Raw genomic sequence first — 20,048 nt, 5'->3', positions numbered from 1 at the left:
TAAGTTAATACGTTACTAACACATGTTCACGAACGAATTCCGTGATTAGGAAACATCTGATAAGAAACGAACCTCCAAAGTATATCAAGCCAAATGACTGAGCTATTTATGGATTGTGAGAGCGCACCAGTGTGCTTGGTGCGAGTTTTTTAACGTTCTCGATAGCGTAAAAGTTAACTCAAATTGCGAATAATGGATCTAGAAAAGACAGCGCGCAACAGAAGTGCCGATATATGAATATTCCAATTGGAGTGTCACCATCCGTTAGGATAAGGCACAAAACAGAGATACGGCGCTTTTAATTTTTTTTTTTATTGCTTAGATGGGTGTACGAGCTCACAGCCCATCTGGTGTTAAATGGTTACTGGAGCCCATAGACATTTACAACGTAAATGCCGCACCCACCTTGAGATATAAGTTGTTAAGTCTCAGTATAGTTACAATGGCTGCCCCACCCTTCAAGCCGAAACGCATTACTGCTTCACGGCAGAAATAGGCGCGGTGGTGGTACCTACCCGTGCGGACTCACAAGAGGTCCTACCACCAGTAATTATGCAAATTATAATTTTGCGGGTTTGATTTTTATTACACAATTGCGAGAAATACCAGGAACACAGTGAGTGGGCCGCAGCCCGTCTTGAGACTTCATTGTTCTACTGAAGCCTCGTTTGACTCGGTCCTAACACCAGTATTTTTTTTTAATTAATATTCTTTGATAGCTTGATGATCGTCCGATTTACGAGGATTTACTTGGGAATAGATTGTCACGAAGACCTTGATGCTAATTCCTATTTACGCACAAGATTATTATCTATTGTTTGTGTACATTCAGATAAACGCGCGTCGGTCGTTAACTTATCATTTTGTTATCAATTTACCTATTCTTCATAATTTAAAACTACAAAGACAAAAAACTACACGAAAAATCGATTTTCCATACAATCTATTTAGTTTTATCTATATCAGTACAAAAATATTTTTAATGTCATGACTAATAATATACTTAGTTACATATTTAAAAAAGATAAACTTTTCATCAAATCGAATTGTGACTCATATTTTGGATACTTTATCTTTTACTAGGTGTGTCCGTACAAAATTTCGGACCACACAAAACTAAATAAATACAGTTCTTATTCTCGAGAACCACATTGAGTCCGGCGGTGGTGACTGTCAAATCACTTCCAGAGTTCAGTGTATTTTTTTAATGCACAGGAAGTGGAAATAATTCACAGTGTTATACCACCTCCCACCTTGAGACATGAGGTTTAAGTCACAGTTGTATGATATAACGACTGCCCCCACACCTCAAAACGGAAAGCATAATTGCCTAGCGACGAATGGGCAGGATGTATCCCACCAGCATTTTTGTAGGATTTGTGTATGCATTGCGTTAATTCGGTTAATTCCCGTTATCATGTATCCACATTCAATATAATATTATAACTAATTTGTTTTGATAATCTACGTAACACGAAGTCCGTGCGTAGCAGCGATTGGAAACCAGACATTTTTAATTTTAAATAAAATGATTAATGATTACGTTTAGGTACTTGTACTAGTAAAGTAACAAAAAGATCCGCATTATAATTAGATGTTACTGATAATGCTTTTTAAATCAAACTGAATTATCAATATAAGTAATTAAATATTGCTGAATATATATCGTCGTCAGGTATGTATGGTATATTATATATGTAGAACTATTTACCGATTAAAAATGCGAGTGTTTAACAATAAAGCTTAAAAATTGCGTACGAATTGGTAAATTATAATTCGTCACTGAAAAGTCACATGACCCTCACGGGTCATGGGTCGTCGCACTCCGACGACTCACAATATCGAAAGCTGGTCTTAATCACAATGAGACTGACTACGTGTCTTTCTTCTCATGTATTGTATTCGAAATGTGGAAGTATCGACTGATAGTTCTTTTTTTTAACGATATACTGTAATCACATATGAAATATCTATAAAACTGCTTTTAGTAGCTATTGGTTTGCCAAAATCGTTTGATTTTCCTTACCACATTTTATGGCTGCAGTATCGCAATTCTCAAATATACCAAAAAAAATAAGATTTATTCTAAATGATTTTCTTTGTAAAAGTCGAACTAGAAATTGATCAGCTTATTGGCTGTTTGGGTCAACAACGTTGGTACCATGCGGTTAACGATTCGAAAAATAAACAACAAAGTGTCAACGTGTCATTAAAATGTATACGCAGGCCGCGGTAAATATTTTGGCAGGCCGATGGCACCACAAACGCTGTTATAGTCCAGGGAACTTATTGACATTCAGGCCTTGAACGTTGACCTACTTCACGCAAACAGCACTCCCATTTCTCGTAACCATTGTCGATAAATACGTTTACTTTTTTACGTCTTTGTTTTCTTACTTTGGTTGGTAAATAAATTATTTGTATAATTTTATAATAAATAAAAATGGGTTGTGATTTTTTAACGATACTATAAAAAAAAAACGTGTATTTTACCAAAACGAAAACTCCATTACATTGAAATTTGTTCTAAATATTCTTTAAATGACAATACCGTTACTAAATGTGTGTGTACATATATGTATACATATCAATACTTAGTTTCCAATAAACAACTTAATCCTCTCCCTAATTCCATTTTTTTTTTCTTAGATTGGTGTACGTGCTCACGGGACCACCTAGTGAAGTGGTTAGCGGAGCCCATAGACATCTACAACATAAATGCCGCCACCCACCTTGAGATGTGAGTTATAAGGTCTCAGTATAGTAGTTACAACGGCTGCCCCACCCTTCAAACCGAAACGCATTACTGCTTCACGGCAAAAATAGGCAGGGCGGTGGTACCTATCCGTGCGGAGTCACAAGAGGTCGTACCACCAGTAATTACGCAAATTAGAATTTTGCGGGTTTGATTTTTATTATACAAATGTAAGAAATACCAGCAACACAGCGGGCCGCAGCCCGTCTTGGGATTTCATTGTTCTTCTGAAGCCTCGTTTGAGAAGACATATCACGGTGCTCCAGGAAAAGCAAGGAAAAGAGTTCATTCACAATTGAATCTTAACGAACTGCACTTAAGGTCGATAGTTTAAGGTTAGAAAGACCGGCTTTACTTCGTCTCGTCAGACGGAAGAATGAAAACGATGACTTAATTTCCATTCCATTCACTGCGAAATATATAGAAGTTGAATATGCATAGGGATCTAAAATCTATACAAGTGCTCGTACATTAAATATTTAATTTTGATGAATGTGAAAAAAAACCAGACACATAGGCGACCTTCTATTTTGCCAGTTTGTGTGATATATAAATTAGACAATGAGCCTACACATAATACACAATAGGTAAACACTTCAACAAATCTGTTTTGATAGTCGCGAAAAAAAAAAAATAGTCGTATTACTCAAACAGTTAATTTGAAACAAATATTCCCTAAGCGAATCACATGAAAACAATCGTGAACCGACCGTCGACAGAGTTATTCAATTCAGTATTTATACGGTCAGTAATCAACCTCACGTTCTAATGGATGTTATGAATGAACAATCACGTAATGGCGGATAATAAATATCGGAATCCTGAAATTCATCATTGTGTCTTTATCTTAAATTCCTGTTTTGTTTATTTATTCTAAAATATTTAAATTCGTGAACATGAGGTAAATGACAATACAGAATAAGCTTAATTTTTTTTAATGGACTTTGTTTCGTTTTCCCATATTGGTGCACTTTCACAGATATTAAATAGTTCATAAACCACCGTTATTACACATTTAAGCCTGAAGAAACACTAAATAGACAAAATAAAACAAATCACATAACTTCACTCCTCGCGTTCCCGCACAAAAAGTCCAGTATAAGCCTCAAGTTTAATTCATAACCTTAAATTGATATCAATTATCAAGTATACATTAAAATTGCAGGGCTATGAAATTGTGTGTTAATTGAATTAAATGTTATCAATGATTTATCAAAAACCTGATTTTTCTTCTTACCGATTTAGAAAATAGAGAAAGTGAGCAAGCAAACTCTGCAAATGGATTAGACAGTAGGTAGGTACCTAGTATGTAGTCGTTTTATAGCAACGAGGAATGAATGAAAGGTTATTTAGTTTAAGCGACATTTCGCTTAATACGCGACACATTGCATCTTTATAATTAAAGTCCGTTTTATTTGATATTAGCATCAGCAATTCGATGTTTTTAATTGAGCTTCAATTGAGTTTACCTCATTCAAATTGCTGATATTTATTTCAAATTTTAACCTTTAAATGGCTCTCCTGTAAACTTACAGGAACACACACAACAGCCTTTCACTCTTCGATATGAACTTATACGAATACGTATACGAGGGCTATATATTTCTAATAAGCCTAAAGTATTTTTCCTATTTTCTGTCTTAATAGAATGCTCTTCTCTGGTTTTCAGATTGGAAAAATAAATAACAAAGTTTTGTAACCTTCAAATATTTTGGCAAACGAGCATTATTAATTTATGTAAATATCATTCATCAGACGTACCGAACAACATAACGAAATCAATAAAACAATAAATCTGAGTATTTGTTCTCGTGACCATAACGATGTTCATTAAGCTCATAACGTTTCAAGTTATTGAAGCGACCTTGGGAGCAGTCAGTCGACACAATCAATTGAAATCACTGTAAACGAGCCGGGCGACGCGAAAGGCACTTTAAAGTTCGAGGACACGCATATTACCGACGGATACATGAAATATTTCATTACGAACATCGATCACTACACACGTGGGCCTTTTGAAATACCAACATCCAATTTCCGAGGTTTATTTATTTTACATCGTCATTTCCTACATTGTGTTATAAGGCGATATAAGGTTTCCGACTAACACGGCGAAGGTCATCTTACGAGGTTGCTTTTCTAAAAATCTAATTTACGAACGAAAATAGGTAGGTACTGAACATGTATCGACACTATACACCTTACTGTATTTACTTTTTAGTTTAGTTTTAATAAATCATTCGAATTAAACAGATCAAACGACATAAAAGTCATAAAATGTCGAACAAACATTGTGTAATTTCAATTAAACATTGGTAAGAAGTTAAACCCATAGAGCACAAAACCCGTAGAGTATTTTTTGCATAAACGCAGTCTAATATTTATCTCTTAATGTTTGTCATAAATAATGTTACATAGTATAGATACTGTAACATTTCAAGACATCTTTGTTTGTGTTTTCAAATGATATAATATGATCATTACACATTCTTTTGTTGTTAAGCTGTTGCTTAGAAAATGGAGAGAAAGATGAACTAGAGAATTGAAAATCCTATCAAGAAATCAAGAAAATTCAAATAGGTGATGCAAAAAAATATTTAAAAAAAAGTATCCATGTTGTCTAACTATATAAATACTAGATTAACTAATAGAAATAGACCTTTTTTTTCAGTCAGTTAAATTGGATGTCAACATGCCAGTGCATTCGTGAAAATGAAAGGGGAGAAAAGAAGACTTAAATTTTTTATTACATTTATGTTGTGTCTGTGCACTCAACACTTAACAGTTGGGTTTGTTTATTCAATTAAATTTATAGATTGCCACTATAACAAATAAAATTTTATTTGAATAAATTTACTTACTTTAATTGTTCAGTATGTGAGTTATTACATGCTTTGTAATTAATTCTGAATTTTTAGAAATAAATAAATAATATTCAGTGTGTACAATATGAATTATAGCTTTTCATGTACATCAGTTTCTTAAAGATATCTTCTATCTATCTTGGGGTATCTTCCCAGAATTATTTATATACAAAAAATATATTTGTTTGTGTAAATATAATTGTGATTGTAAAAATGTATTTTTAATAAAGTAATATTATATTAATATTATTATCTAATCTGTGAATAATATAAGCTTGGTTCTTCAAATTAGTAGACAAATGAGATTAAGCATAATGAAGATCATTTTAAGTTTTATAGAATATTAACTGTTTCACGCATTAATAAAAAAAGGATATTTAGAAATACTTATGTATAAAAAATACTCTGTTCAAATTCTACATGTTGCTCTTGTTTCATATTTTTAACACAATTATTGTTATTTTGCAGTATGCACTGATAAAAGGTAATATAATATTTTTGTAGACTGTTTTCACTGATATTCATTATTCTACTTAATCCAAATGACTATATTATTATTTTTATAAAATCTGTATATTAAAAGAAAATAAAACTTTAAATTGACTTGAAAAATATAAAAATGTGCTTAAAGTTTACATTCAATATTATGATAAAATAATGAATCAAATAATGTATCCAAAACCAAAATGAAAATTGCTTTTTGATACATAAGCTAGCTTAAGGGCCAGAGCCATTTTGTAAATTCTACAGAATCTTATGAAACAAACTGAGTCATTACTTACTGTAGGTACAACAATTCCACATTCTAGTATACTTCCAAATAGCTAATTCAAGTAAAAAAATATTAAGATTTAAATTACTCACTTCTTGTATACTCTGCAAAATGAATTGTTGATTCTCTTGTCTGACATGTGTCTTCTCCGATCTTCAAACAAGTCTTTAATAGCCGTCACACCTAACACAAACAACACAGGTAGCATAGCCACTTCCTTGCCAAATGCACTTATAGCTGGCACCCAGTTCAACAACACAATAAAAATAAAATACACATTTGCGATCCTATGAAACTGTTCAAATAAATTTTTTGGTAAAAATGACAGTAAGGTGTATTTAGTAGTCCTAATTTTATTGTTGCACCTATGTCCATTAGGATGGTCTTTTGGTGGTGTTTTATCTGGCACTAAATGGTTTGGTACTACAGTCATATGACAATTATCAATAACAGGCTGTTGTCTTCTCAACAACCAAAAGGCTGCACGCCGCCATGGGCCAACAACGGAAGTTCTTCTTATTGTGTATATGGAATCAGAGCGGGATGCTTGTCGTGAGTGATGAGCGCGTACAGATCCCAGTCTTGGTTGGGCACTTGCAGGTACTGGTTCGCGATGACCTGGTGGCAAGATGAAGTCTGTGCGGCTGCCAGTGCGACTGTGACCGGGTCCTGACCCGGCGCGTGGACCTTCGCCAATTTGACCATGAGACAAAGCTCGCTGATGACCTCTCAGTGCAGATTTTAAGGGCGGCCGGGCCGTGGTCGTATTCCCGGCTAGTATGGGAGTGCCACCATGGCTTATGGACCTCGAGTGTCCTTTTACTTTCGGAAATAGATATGTTTGTTCGGGTGCTCCTGGTAAACATGGCACCGTCGAGGGAGTCTCTCCGCTTCCTTCTGTTGACATTTTTATACATCTGTGATGGATGCCGCTCAATTATTCCTTTCATTTAAAACGTGACGCGTAATGTGATAGTAATGTTTATTGAAGAGTTATAAGAGAATTTGTCGATTGTCGAATGATTTGAAACATATGGTAAAGTCATCTGATCACTGATTCGCAAGAATAATATTCGTGTTACAGAGAGAACGTATCAATGGTGATGTATTCTGAACTGATAGTACATTACACATTGCTATATATTTCACATCGAAATACAAATATTGTTATTTCCACGAAGCAACGGCGCTTATCACGTACGCGAGAGAACAACTCAAAACAACTAAAAAAGTGACTGTAAGTGAGAGTAGCGAACTGACAGAATTGACACGAAGTTGACATTTTGACATGATTTTGTTTTATTTGATTGTCAATTGGATACGCGATGAGAGCAAAGCCTATACAGCCAAGTCTTGTGTAGTGGAGGATGAAGCCATCATTGCCATATGAATGGCAATTTACAATGTCCGTTCCCGTATCACCTACGCAGCTGCGACATGGTATCACCTCATCCCGCAGCTTACGCGGGTGAGGTTGCAGGCCCAGTAAAATCTGGCTCTACGCACGATAGTAGGAGCAGGCCGTTACGTCAGAAATGACGTAATAGCCCGGGATCTTTATGTGCAGTTGCTCGAGGAGTTCATTTGGAGGCTAGCTCGTAATATTTACGAGCGGGCTGACGGTGGACCCCACGAGCATGTCCACAATATAGCTCCCTTGCATGCCAGACCAACTGATGGTCGGGCGCAACCAAGGGAGCTACTGGCAACTTAACCGGAGTGTTAAGGGAGTGCTCATAATGAGTGTGGGAGCATGGGGATGGGACTGAGCTGTCCACATACGGGATCCGTGGTGGACCCCGGCCCTCTTCTTGCTGACTGTTGTTCCTGTTTGTATATAGTAGTTAGTAGTTAGTTTGTAGTTAGGTTTAGTTAGTTGTAAGGGCAAAAAAGAAAAGAAAAGAAAAGCAGAGTACAGCACCCCGGCGCCGCCGCGCTGGTGTGCTACGTCCACGGGCACCAATTCGACGCCTAACCAAGCCCATCGTATTATATATGTTTAAATAGATGTAAACTGCAACCGAGCACGCTAAGAACAGTCCCACCCTCATCACACCCTGCCCTGCGTTGCAGGGAGTTTCTGCCCGCCGGGGCAGATGGGTTTGCCCCGAGGCCCGCTCCGTGCCCTCTTAAGGGGGCACGAAGAACCCTTCTTATCTTATTGTGAATGGCAGTGAAATGGAGCAACTGGACCTAAGATGCAAATGAAATTGATATTGGAATGGAATTTTTGAATATTAAATTCAGTTACTGAATCAATTGTCAGTTTAAACGCAATGAAGTAAGACGTGTCATGTGCGTAAGAGGATGGCCCCAGTATTGTCTAGAAAAGAACAAATTTTTTATTTTTTTTATTGCTCGAAATAAAAAATAAAAAAAACAAGAATATCGCTGAAGAAATATTTATTGCTGTGCGGAATGTTAACAAATATGACATGAATATGAACATTATGAGTGATTTAGAACCAGCAAACTTCAGAAATCTTCTTTATATATAAAAAAGAATTGCTGTTCGTTAGTCTCGCTAAAACTCAAGAACGGCTGAACCGATTTGGTTATTTTTGGTCTTGAATTATTCGTGGAAGTCCAAAGAAGGTTTAATCTACCTTGATTTAAGAAAATGCTCGGAATTAAATAAAAATAACAATTTTGTTTTTCTTTTGATGTGTTCCCCTTCGGACGGATTCCTTTAGGTCTTTTATTTATCGATTGAGGCACTACGAAGTCTGCCGGGTCAGCTAGTTATCTTTAAATGGATTCGATCTCGTTTGACCTAATATTAGGCCTTGTGACACCGTTTATTAAAAAACAGGATACTATCCTACGATAGTCTATTATATATTTATTTTACAACTATTACATATCTAATCCTACGACAGTATAAGTCCAAAAGAAAGATTGGTTGTAACATTAAGATTTCTTGCAACAGGAAATTCGTATCAAGATTTAAAATTTAGTTCTTCAATATCCCAACCCCTGATGACAAAAACTATCCCTGAAACATGTCGGGCTATTTATAAATGTCTGGAACATTAAATAAAGGCGACCGAAATTAATACTTTTTATTCGGAAGCAAAAAACAAACTAAACTTCTTCTCTTTGTTAAAAACACAAACATCGATTCTCAATCTTTGATATAATTTTGGTTCATGCTTCTTGCATGCATGCAATCTTGCATTCAATATGCACCTTTAATAATCTGGATTCTATAATTTTACTTCGTTCATTTTGTTCATTCGGCAACGTCATCGATGGCCGACATCTTTCCGTTCTCAGTTCCGACATTTTGACATTTCTTCAGCAGTAGTTGGTTAAATCGAGTTGATCTTTTACACTATCATAATGGATGAAGAATACGATGTGATTGTCCTGGGAACAGGCTTAAAAGAATGTATTTTAAGCGGCATGTTGTCGGTTTCTGGGAAGAAGGTTTTGCACATCGATCGCAATAAGTACTACGGTGGTGAATCTGCGTCAATTACCCCGTTAGAGGAGCTGTTCGCTAAGTTCAACGCACCGGCACCTGATGAAACATACGGTCGAGGTCGAGACTGGAACGTTGACTTGATTCCTAAGTTTCTGATGGCTAATGGATTGCTAGTCAAATTGCTTATTCACACGGGCGTCACCCGGTACTTGGAGTTTAAGTCCATCGAAGGAAGTTATGTTTACAAAGGTGGAAAAATCTCCAAAGTACCTGTCGATCAGAAAGAAGCTCTTGCGTCTGATCTTATGGGCATGTTTGAGAAGAGGCGTTTCCGCAACTTCTTAATCTACGTTCAAGATTTCCAGGAAGAAGATGCCAAGACATGGAAGGATTTTGATCCCTCAACTGCAAACATGCAGTCGCTGTACGATAAGTTTGGGTTAGATAGAAACACCCAAGATTTCACTGGACATGCTCTTGCCCTTTATTTGGATGATAATTATTTGCAACAGCCTGCTATCCAGACCATTCGCCGCATCAAGTTGTATTCTGATTCACTAGCGAAGTATGGTAAGTCTCCTTACCTTTACCCATTGTATGGATTGGGAGAACTTCCTCAAGGCTTTGCTCGCCTTTCTGCTATATATGGAGGAACCTATATGTTGGACAAACCCATAGATGAGATTGTCTTGGGAGAGGATGGAAAAGTGGTTGGTGTTCGCTCTGGCAATGAAACTGCCAAGTGTAAGCAGGTTTATTGTGACCCAAGCTATGTCCCTGACCGTGTCCGTAAGAAGGGTCAGGTGATACGATGCATTTGTCTATTAGATCATCCCATTTCTAACACCAAGGATGCACTTTCCACTCAGATTATAATCCCTCAAAAACAAGTTGAGAGGAATTCTGATATCTATGTGTCGGTTGTGTCCTACACTCACCAGGTTGCAGCTAAGGGTTGGTTTATTGCTATGGTCTCTACTACTGTTGAGACCAATGATCCTGAATCTGAAATCAGACCTGGTTTGGCTCTTTTGGGTGCCATTAGGCAAAAGTTTGTATCAGTGACTGACTATTATGAGCCAATCGATGATGGTAGCCAAAGCCAAATATTTATTTCGGAATCTTATGATGCCACCACACACTTTGAAACAACTTGTCTGGATGTGCTTAAAATTTATAAACATGGTACTGGGGAAGAATTTGATTTCTCTAAAGTCAAGCTGGAACTTGGTGAAGAGGATCAGTAAATAACTGAGAGGTCTCATGAAAAAATAATATGTATACTGCTTGTTATTCAACTGTTTATTTAAGGAAAAACCTCAATGAATTGTTACTTTATAATACTTCATATTTAAGTAATTGAGAAGTTTATGGTCTACATTTAACCAGTTTCATTAAATGAAAAGAAAATATTATTTGCACTAAGTATTAAAACTAAAGAATAATTTCAGAATATAGTTGGGTGGTTGCTATTTTTATCTTTAATATTTATCAGTGTTGAGTTGGTCTGCACAAGTTAAAAGCTGTTTATATGTTATTTTGTAACTGATATGCATTCCAATATGGTACATTTATTGATGCAGCAATAACCTTAATATAATTTGTGTAATCTTTCAAAATTATGAATGCTCATTATTTTAATTGTGTAAGATCATAAATAAAGTTACATTATGAAAACAATAATTTTTTTATTTTATTTCAAAACAAAAGTATGACAACAATTTTCTATTTTGTACATATGAGTCTTCTATTATCAAAGGTGGCAATCTGTACATTTGGACAAATTTTTTTTATTGATATGTCAATACAGATTTATTTGAATATAATCGTCTCCTTCAAAGAATACGGTTCAAAACCTGATTTAAATAAAGGTTAATAGTTAACCTGTTATTTATCTAAGATGTCGTTCCGAAGAGTTTTGTGACTGCCAATGGAATACAAAGTCAATAATTCGTTTTTCTGATTTACCAATCATTGTCCAAAAGTCAGATTGCCGCCTTTGATAATAGTCGACTCATATCTAATATATAGCTATAATACATCTTATTTTGTATCAATTTTGAGACTGTATAAGAGATCATTCCTGCAGCCAATAAATACATGATCATCACATATTATGGGAGAAGAAAATGTTTCTCCTGGTAATTGGTACTGGGCAGTTACAGTTCCAAGCTCTGAATGAATTACCCACAACTTTCCATCAGTAGAGGCAGCCAATATTAATTTATCATTGAATATAGTTGGTGTTGAGTAAACAGGGGAACTAACTCTTGTCTTCCAGTGCAAGCTTGGTTGAAAATTTGTAATGTTAACACTATAGACATTATTGTCATGACATCCAAAGTACATCTGCCACTTAAATTTATTTATTTCTTTTACACATAATGATGAAAATATGTTTCCTTTTGCTCCATTGTATGTCCATATCTGAAAATAGTACTTATAAGTGAAATGATAAAATCTCAGTTCATATTCTATTTTTAATAAAAAGTATTAACTAAGAACTGACCTTAATACCCTTTTCTACAGTCCTGCAATGTATTTCTCCATTTACTTCAGCAAAAATTACATACTTGTCATTATCATATAGTACAGGACATGCGAAAATGGGACCTTTCAAGGAACCTTGCCAAATAATAGTCTTGGTATTGACGTGCAAACAAGCACACACACCAGAAAGTGTACCGAAGAGAATGAATTCATTTTTAGCTAAGACTAGATCTGCTGATATTGCTTGGTCTGAGACATGTACTGTTTCTTTAATGGTACTAGTCTGAAAAGGTAATTCTGGTTAACTTTACCCTTAAGAATTTTTGAATATACACTCGCGAGCAAAAGTTTGGAATCACTTACTTGAAATTGATTCCGCGCGATCTTGTGTACTAAATATTTTTTTGATAATCATAAAAATGAGATCATTTTAAAGGTTGAATTCCTAACTTTAAACTGATACCAAATTCAATAAAATCAAGCCAGTATTTAAGAAGTTATCTTGTATTAAGTGAAGGAATAACGAAAAAGTCGTGTTTCAATTGCTTGATACGTCGCGAGTTGCGGCCTACTGACCCCTATAAAAGCACCTGTTATCGGATTTTCTTTATCAGTCGACTTTCACACGTTGACTGGTACATATCTCGGCTACTTTTGACCCTTTACCTTGTACGACAATTGGGACAACACCTACAGAAGTAGCACAAATCGTAGCCCTATTGCAAGAAGAGCTCAGCCAGCGGATTGTCGCTCGTCGGCTCCAAATAAGCCATTCCTGTGTTTCAAAAGTTTGCAAGCGCTTTCAAGAGACTGGTAGCTTTATCCCGAGACCAAGATCTGGACGGCGCCGGGGCACATCGGAGAGGAATGACCGTTTTATCGTGTTAACCTCTCTCCGAAATCGGCATTAACCTGGTGTCGACATCCAACAGGAGCTCCGAGATGTTCGTAGGGTAGCAGCTAGCAAGTAGACAGTTCGTCGACGACTCAAGCAAGCGAATCTGACTCCAAAAAGGCCTGTCACAGGCCCGAAACTCACGGTAGCTCATCGACAAGCACGCCTTCAATTTGCTCGTACCAATCTTAATTGAGAGGTTGAGCAATGGAGGCAAGTCCTGTTCTCCGACGAGAGCAGGATGTGTTTGCACGGTAGCGACCGAAGAGGTCGGGTCTACCGGCGGCCTGGTGAGCGATTTGCGCAGTGCTGTTTCGCTGAAACAGTGGCTTATGGGGTCGGCTCTTGTATGATGTGGGCCGGCATTTCCTTCGACGGTAAAACCGAGCTTGTTTTCGTGCCTGGCGGGGGACGAGGAGGCGGTCAACTTCGGACGGGTACATTTCCAATATTCTGCTGGAACATGTCGTTCCCTATGCGGGATATGCCGGTGATAGCTTCCTCCTTAAGCACGATAACGCTCGTTGTCACACTGCCCGTGGAACAACTGAATACTTCGAAGAAGTCTATATCGCCACATTGGACTGGCCTGCGCTCAGCCCTGACTTGAATCCTATTCAGCACGTGCGGGATGAACTGAAGAATAGGGTTCGTTCCAGAACTTCTGCTCCTTCATGCCTGAATGAGCTGAAATCGGCGTTGATTGAGAAGTGGGAAGGTATCCCACAAGAATCAATTCAAAAGCTGATCAGGTCTATGAAGAATCGTCTTCGAGGAGTTATTAGGGCAAGGGAAGGGAACACAAAGTACTGACATTTAATTTTAAGGCTAAATAAAATTTTTATTTATTAATTTTTGTTGTTTTATGCATTCATTATTTTTCCATATTTCCTTTGTTTCCTACCTCCTTCACTTAATCCGGAATAGCTCCTTAACTACTGGCTCGATTTGAATGAATTTGGTATCAGTTTAAAGTTAAGAGTTCAACCTTTAAAATGATCTCATTTTTATGATTATCAAAAAAATATTTAGTACACAAGATCGCGCGGAATCAATTTCAAGTAAGTGATTCCAAACTTTTGCTCGCGAGTGTAGTAGCATAGTCTAGTCATTGCTTACCAAGATGTCAATGCATCGTATGTTACCATCATATGATGCAATGTATAAAACTCCTTTACAGTATGTTGCTTTACTTTTAATCATGGAACCAACATTGATTTGCCATATTACTGAGCAATTTTCGAGAAGAAAGCAGATCACAGTACCATCGTATGTGCCAACAACGCCGCAAGGTGATGTCACGCATTCATCGTGCACACACAGGATCGGAGCTTCAATTCGTGATTTCAACTTAATCAGACCTTGTATAAAACCGGTGTTAGCGTTCATAACCACGATTTTTCCTGAGTGGCTCCCGACGGTGACATACAGCACACTGCAAACAAGGTTGGGAAGTATTGTCAGAATTTTCAGAAGAATGTGAGTATATTCAATACACCATTCAATACCCAAAAAAAAACCATTTAGGTAACAGCATAAAAAGCAGTGAATAAGCTGAGTTAACCAACACTGTAATTACGAAATTTATTCTGTTCCGCTCAGTGGATATTGCTTTAACTCATAATGCAATTTTTATGTTTGAAAAACCTTCACTAACTGGGCCTGGAGATGTTTACATTTTATTACTAAATTTTATATATATATATATAATTTCGACATTAAAGCCTTGTAGGTTTCTGGATAACTCACCTTTCACTTTTATAGAGTGCAGGAGAAGCATCAACACATTTCCCAGTATCAAAAGTCCATTGGACAACAAACTCCACTGTATTAGAATTTCTAATGCCACCGGCACCTTTTTTGTAAGATATGCTATTTTCACCATGGCTGCTTGTAGATCGGTTTCTTTTGATACTCTTTTTGAATTTATTTTCTAAGCAGTTTGTGTCTTGGGTAATAGTTTTTAAAACATCACCAATACTTTTATTATGTGATAATAAATGTGGTAAAATATGTTTTCCTACTTCAGGGAAAGTTAATGAAAGTTTATTGCAAATTGTTACTGCTAGGAATGACGTACCACCAAGTGAAAAAAAACTTTTACTTTGAAGATCTTCATAATTCAAATCTTTATTTACTAAAGCCTTTAATTCTTTAAAAAGATATGATTTGATATTTTCCACATTTTGTAGTATGTTTGATTTTTTATAGATATTGACTAGGATTTCTTTAGAAGTCTTTCCATGAGCATTAGTAGGCAAAGTATCCACTCTGATCACCTTATCTGGCCAGTATTTTTCATCAAGCTTACATTTAAGGAAGTCCAATAATTCCTGACTGCTCAATGTTTCAGCTGAGAAGTATACAATGAGGAGGAGAGGGGTTTGCAGCCACACACATGAACAAGACCTTACTCTTGGACACTGCATCACAGTAGATTCTATAGAATGTAAATTGATTTTATGACCAAATCTTTTTATTGTGTCATCTACACGGCCTCTATAAAACACAGTCCCATTCCTTATCTCACCAATGTCACCTGTGTCAATAAACTTTATACTATTTTCTTCTTTGTTTCCATTCTTTCTATTAAGAAGAATACATTTTCTTGTTTTGCTAGCTGAAATGAAATAAATATTTTTTGGTAATATTTTAATAAAAACTGGCAGTGACAGCTAGGATTTGCATGTTTATTTACAAATAAGTTATCAAGTATAACATTGTAATATAGAAAACCATGGTTAATTCACTTAAAAATAATTAATTTTGACAACACTTGCATTTTGAAACCATATTATATTTAGTATAAATTTGGTGCACTTAAAATTTAACTCACCCAATATAATTTTACCCATAGTATTATTTTTCTCATGAGGTTGAACAAATAATTCTGTTTCCGATAGGCAGTTTCCCAATGGCACTTCCTTGTCTCCTGTAGTAACTTTATTTAGATCAAGTTCTGCTACACTTGCCCAACATGACATCTCTGTAACTCCATATAATGTGAATATTCTAGTTTTATTATTCTTATGTTTTAGCTCTTTCAGTATTTTAATTCCATTAAGCGGTTCACCTCCTAAAGCCAACACTTTGAGTGTAGATCTAGCACATAATATTTTATTCTTGATATTTTCATTAGAATGTTGAAAAAATTTTGATGGTGTTGTCTGCCAGAATGTTACAGAATTGTCATTGTCCTCATGAAATAATACTTCTGTGAGGTCTGGTGCAATAAGAAGTGATGCTCCATTTGTACATGCAAGTAATATTTCAACCATAGATGGATCAAAGGTCAGTGGAGTTGAAAAATAGATAACATCTTTTGAGGTAATGCTAAATAGTTTAGTTAAATCATCAATGTTTGGTTGTAGGCATTGTATTGGCACTTGTATGTGCTTAGGTTCCCCGGTGCTGCCTGAGGTTGTTGCTATAAATGAGTGTTGAGATACAAAATTATTTTCAGCAGTAGTATCACAACTGTAGAAGAGTATGTTCAAATCAAACATTGAAGCTGTTGTGTCAGGTTTTTTTCCAAATAATTCCAATTGAACATTATCTCTGTTTTTGTTGATCACAATTACTGCAGACAATTTGATTTTCCCAGTAATAATCTCTATGTCTTGAGGAGAATTCAAAAATATAAAAGAGGTACAACATTTGTGTGCCCTTAAACAAATAAAAGTAGATTATTATTCCATATAAACAACCTTTGGGGCAATGGTATAGAATTTTTCATATAATAGTAAAGGACATGGCTTATTTATATGGACATTTTTAAGTATGACCTCTTGATGAAGAGCTAGAGGACACACTGCCAATCTCACAGCACATCTGCTTATAGTACATGCAGATAGCAGATAACACACCAAACAAACAAAAAACTTTTTTAATTTGCATAATCTTATGTGAACATAGGAGGAAACAAGGAGTATGCTGATAACAGAGTCTAAATAGCTTCCAACTGCATGTTAATTTAATGTCCAGATTTGGTATAATTTCAGAAAGAGCCACAGTCAATAAGAAATTTTAAATTGTCTAATTTTTATAAACTCATATTTCAGGATCAATAATCTTTAAATTGTTTAGGTCGGCATTGTGAATAAAAAACATTTCAAATAAGTTAAGTAATTAATGTACTAAGTGATGACATGCAGGCAGAATACAAAGTCGTAGTGTAGTAGCTTTAAATAGAACTGTATTATGGAACACTTTCAATTTTATTATAATAAGTGTGTGTGAGCACACTTGGTATTAAGTGGTAACTCGAGTTCATAAAATTGCAATGTGAATGCCAAGATTGACCTCGGTATATGAAGAGTGTCAGTAATTCCAAGGTGCTGTCTTCCTACCAATAACACTACGACATAGTAATAGTTTCAGATATAGGGTTGGCGAGGCAACAAAAAATTTGTCTCAGTGGACAGTTAACGAAATACTTACGCTGCTATAACCGAAGGTATGATTGCATTCTTTTCCGAAACCAATGCTATGACACCTTTGTTGCATTTTAACTGTTGCAAGTTCTGCGACACGTATTCGCAGACTCCGTATAATTCTGAATAAGTATATGTATGATATTTTCCGCATTCGTATTGTCTAATGGCAACGTTACCGGGACTTCTCGCGCAAGTTCGCATAAAAACATCATAATAACTGCGATTCATTGTCACCATTTATAGATAGTTTAAATTTCATCTTTAAAAAATTTCATATAATTATCTTAGATTTCATTTGATTTAAGTGGTGGTCCTAGTTGAAAATTATGATTGTGTCTATCAAAACTACTTTTTGCTATGTAACTTCTGATAAAAATATTGTGAGTATTATGTATCTATGTCTATGACCTCTTCTACATTAAATTCAAAATTAATAAATAAATATTTTTTTTTATGAAATTTTTGTTTGTGTTTATTTTTCTGTACCATAGTTTTTTTTTTTGGTACAATTTTTCCTTGTTAGGAAAGGCAAGGGGATCTAAGCCCATACATCCTTTACCATAGATTATACACAATATTGTTCTGTACAATCTGGTACGGTATAGTCTGTCTCTGTTTTTTTTAAAGGGATTTTATGACCTGGTAATGAAGGCCTTTAGGTCAAGTCTTATTTTAATTTATATTCTTATTTTTATGAAAAATGATAATATGAAGTGAAATGAAATGAGATGAAATGATATAGTAAAAAATTTAATCTCAATAAAATGGTGGTCATTTACTGAGACTTTTCAGTGGATTTTTTGGAGGATCCCGAGAAGTTACGTTCAGCGGCTTTGTTTGATTTTCCCACATTTGGGCACTTTCACGGATACTAAACAGTTAATAAACCACCGTTCTTACACAATTAAACCTAAAGAAACCCCAAAGAGACAAAATAAAACAAGTCACACAACTTCACTCCTCGCGTTCCCGCCAAAAAGCCATATAAATAATGAAGTAGTGAGTATGGAGGATTGATTTGTTATAGGTTTCAGGCTCGACTGGCACCAACTATGTAAGTGTATTATGTATTTGGAGTGTAATATGGTGTTTTATGATTTCCGGTCTACTATGTAGTACGTGTTAGTTCGTACCTTTAGATAGAATATTTCCATTAAAAGCGCTTAATTAGGACAAAGGGACTATTTATGGGTATGGATATGGTATCATGGGGTCTTACAATAACTGGATTGAAATTACCAAAATAATATACAAAGGATTATTTTTAAAGATGAATAAAAATGAAATCGGTTAAAATGTAAAGGTAAATGCAAGAATTTTAAATTAAAAAAAATGTTTTATCATCTGTCCCGGGGGCCGGAGGACTACGCCCGTACGTCCGGGCCTCTGTAGGTAGCGGCTTCCCCCCGTGAAGGTTAAGGGGCGACGTGAGGGGGTAGAGGCCGCGCGACGCGCTATCAGCATTCTAGCGCGCTGCCAAGGAGATACGAAAGAGCAACCGGTTGGCAGTATATCGCGTTCCGACCCGGCAGGCTGGTTCTGGTACAGCGGGGCATTCCGGGACACCAGCGGCACCGTCTGGGCGGCCTAACGGGCTGCCGTACCGAGACGGCCGACGTTTCAGAGCCTTCGATTCGCCTCGAAGACTCCGTCGGCCGGGCGTCCTTGGGTCGAGCTGCGCTGTCTGGTTGCAGTGTTGACCGCGGTAACCCCCCTACCTCATCCGGGTTCTGACCTCAGAGGGGATCGGACCCTTGGGCGAAGAGTGTAGAGGAGTCGTTTAGTAGGTAGGGCCCTAAAAACATCCTTGGGCCCGCGGTTTCGCAGTCGCGGATCAGTGATGACCAGTCCCACATACCTCACGCGCTCACTGGACGTGGGGACCTTGTAGGAGGTTCGGACCCGGCACGAAAAAAAAAGAAAAAGGTATTGTCATCTGTTGACTTTTTGGCGCGAACGTTGAAGAGCGAAGTTGTGTGAATTATTTTATTTTTTTATTTTGTTAATTTAGTGTTTTTTAGGGTTTCAATGTGAAATAAGTGTGGTTTATTTATCTGTTAAAGTGCACAAATGTGGGAAAATGAAACAAAGCTGTTAAACGCAGCTTTTCGGGTTTTCCAGAGTCCACTGAAAAAGTTTCTATAAATAACCACCGTTTCACTGAGACTATATTTCATCCCATCTCATCTCATTTCATTTCATTTAATTTCAACTTCATTTCATCTCCTTCCGTATCATTTTTTCATTAAACAGAATATACAATAGATTAGGCCGTAAGCTGTGATTTCTTCACTTTTCCAGTGGGAGGAACTACTTACCTACCTACTGTTACTGGATCTCTTGGGAGTCCGCACGGGTAGGTACCACCACCTCGCCTATTTCCGCCGTGAAGCAGTAATGCGTTTCGGT

General features: G+C 36.4%; 3 protein-coding genes and 1 long non-coding RNA gene across 7 annotated transcripts in view; 2 read left to right on the top strand and 2 right to left on the bottom strand.

Moving 5' to 3' along the window:
- Nucleotides 1-7,651, bottom strand: part of LOC101740011 (phospholipid-transporting ATPase VD) — a 76,786-nt gene extending 69,135 nt beyond the window's left edge. Inside the window, exon 1 of the mRNA XM_004927955.5 lies at nt 6,484-7,651. Within this exon, the coding sequence (XP_004928012.3) occupies nt 6,484-7,298 (815 nt within the window). The 5' untranslated portion in view covers nt 7,299-7,651. The remainder of the gene's footprint in view (nt 1-6,483) is intronic.
- On the top strand, nt 1,155-6,239 carry LOC119629346 (uncharacterized). Of its 4 annotated transcripts, XR_009974750.1 has the most exons (4): nt 3,820-4,049; nt 4,425-4,923; nt 5,259-5,335; nt 5,427-6,239. It is a non-coding gene; the product is annotated as an uncharacterized LOC119629346 (long non-coding RNA). The 4 variants fall into 4 exon arrangements; XR_009974753.1 differs by lacking the exons at nt 3,820-4,049; nt 5,259-5,335 and adding an exon at nt 1,155-1,675; XR_009974751.1 differs by lacking the exon at nt 5,259-5,335.
- A 2,032-nt stretch (nt 7,652-9,683) lies between the features above and the next one.
- On the bottom strand, nt 9,684-18,136 carry LOC101738941 (beta-alanine-activating enzyme). The gene is made up of 6 exons (XM_004927706.5): nt 17,644-18,136; nt 16,040-16,869; nt 14,953-15,823; nt 14,323-14,638; nt 12,328-12,591; nt 9,684-12,245 (listed from the first exon to the last, which is right to left on the bottom strand). Exons 1-6 carry the CDS (start codon nt 17,874-17,876, stop codon nt 11,862-11,864), a joined length of 2,898 nt encoding a protein of 965 aa, XP_004927763.1. The 5' UTR covers nt 17,877-18,136; the 3' UTR covers nt 9,684-11,861.
- LOC101738804 (rab GDP dissociation inhibitor alpha) lies at nt 9,734-11,501 on the top strand. The gene has a single exon (XM_004927705.4). The coding sequence runs from the start codon at nt 9,734-9,736 to the stop codon at nt 11,063-11,065; it is 1,332 nt and encodes a 443-aa protein (XP_004927762.1). The 3' UTR covers nt 11,066-11,501.
- Nucleotides 18,137-20,048: the final 1,912 nt, after the last annotated feature.

Source organism: Bombyx mori, chromosome 13, assembly GCF_030269925.1.
Source record: "Bombyx mori chromosome 13, ASM3026992v2".
NCBI classification, from domain to species: domain Eukaryota; kingdom Metazoa; phylum Arthropoda; class Insecta; order Lepidoptera; family Bombycidae; genus Bombyx; species Bombyx mori.
The sequence above is the reverse complement of the archived record's forward strand: the minus strand, read 5'-3'. Positions and strand labels throughout refer to the sequence as shown.

Excerpts from the sequence above, each read along its gene's own strand:
- LOC101738804 (XM_004927705.4), top strand. The coding sequence starts at position 9,734 with ATGGATGAAGAATACGATGTGATTGTCCTGGGAACAGGCTTAAAAGAA.
- LOC101738941 (XM_004927706.5), bottom strand. The coding sequence starts at position 17,876 with ATGGTGACAATGAATCGCAGTTATTATGATGTTTTTATGCGAACTTGC. Across the intron at positions 16,870-17,643 it reads ATACCTTCGGTTATAGCAGC|GGCACACAAATGTTGTACCT; the intron begins GTAAGTATTTCG and ends TATTTGTTTAAG. Across the intron at positions 14,639-14,952 it reads GCACTCTATAAAAGTGAAAG|TGTGCTGTATGTCACCGTCG; the intron begins GTGAGTTATCCA and ends CCTTGTTTGCAG.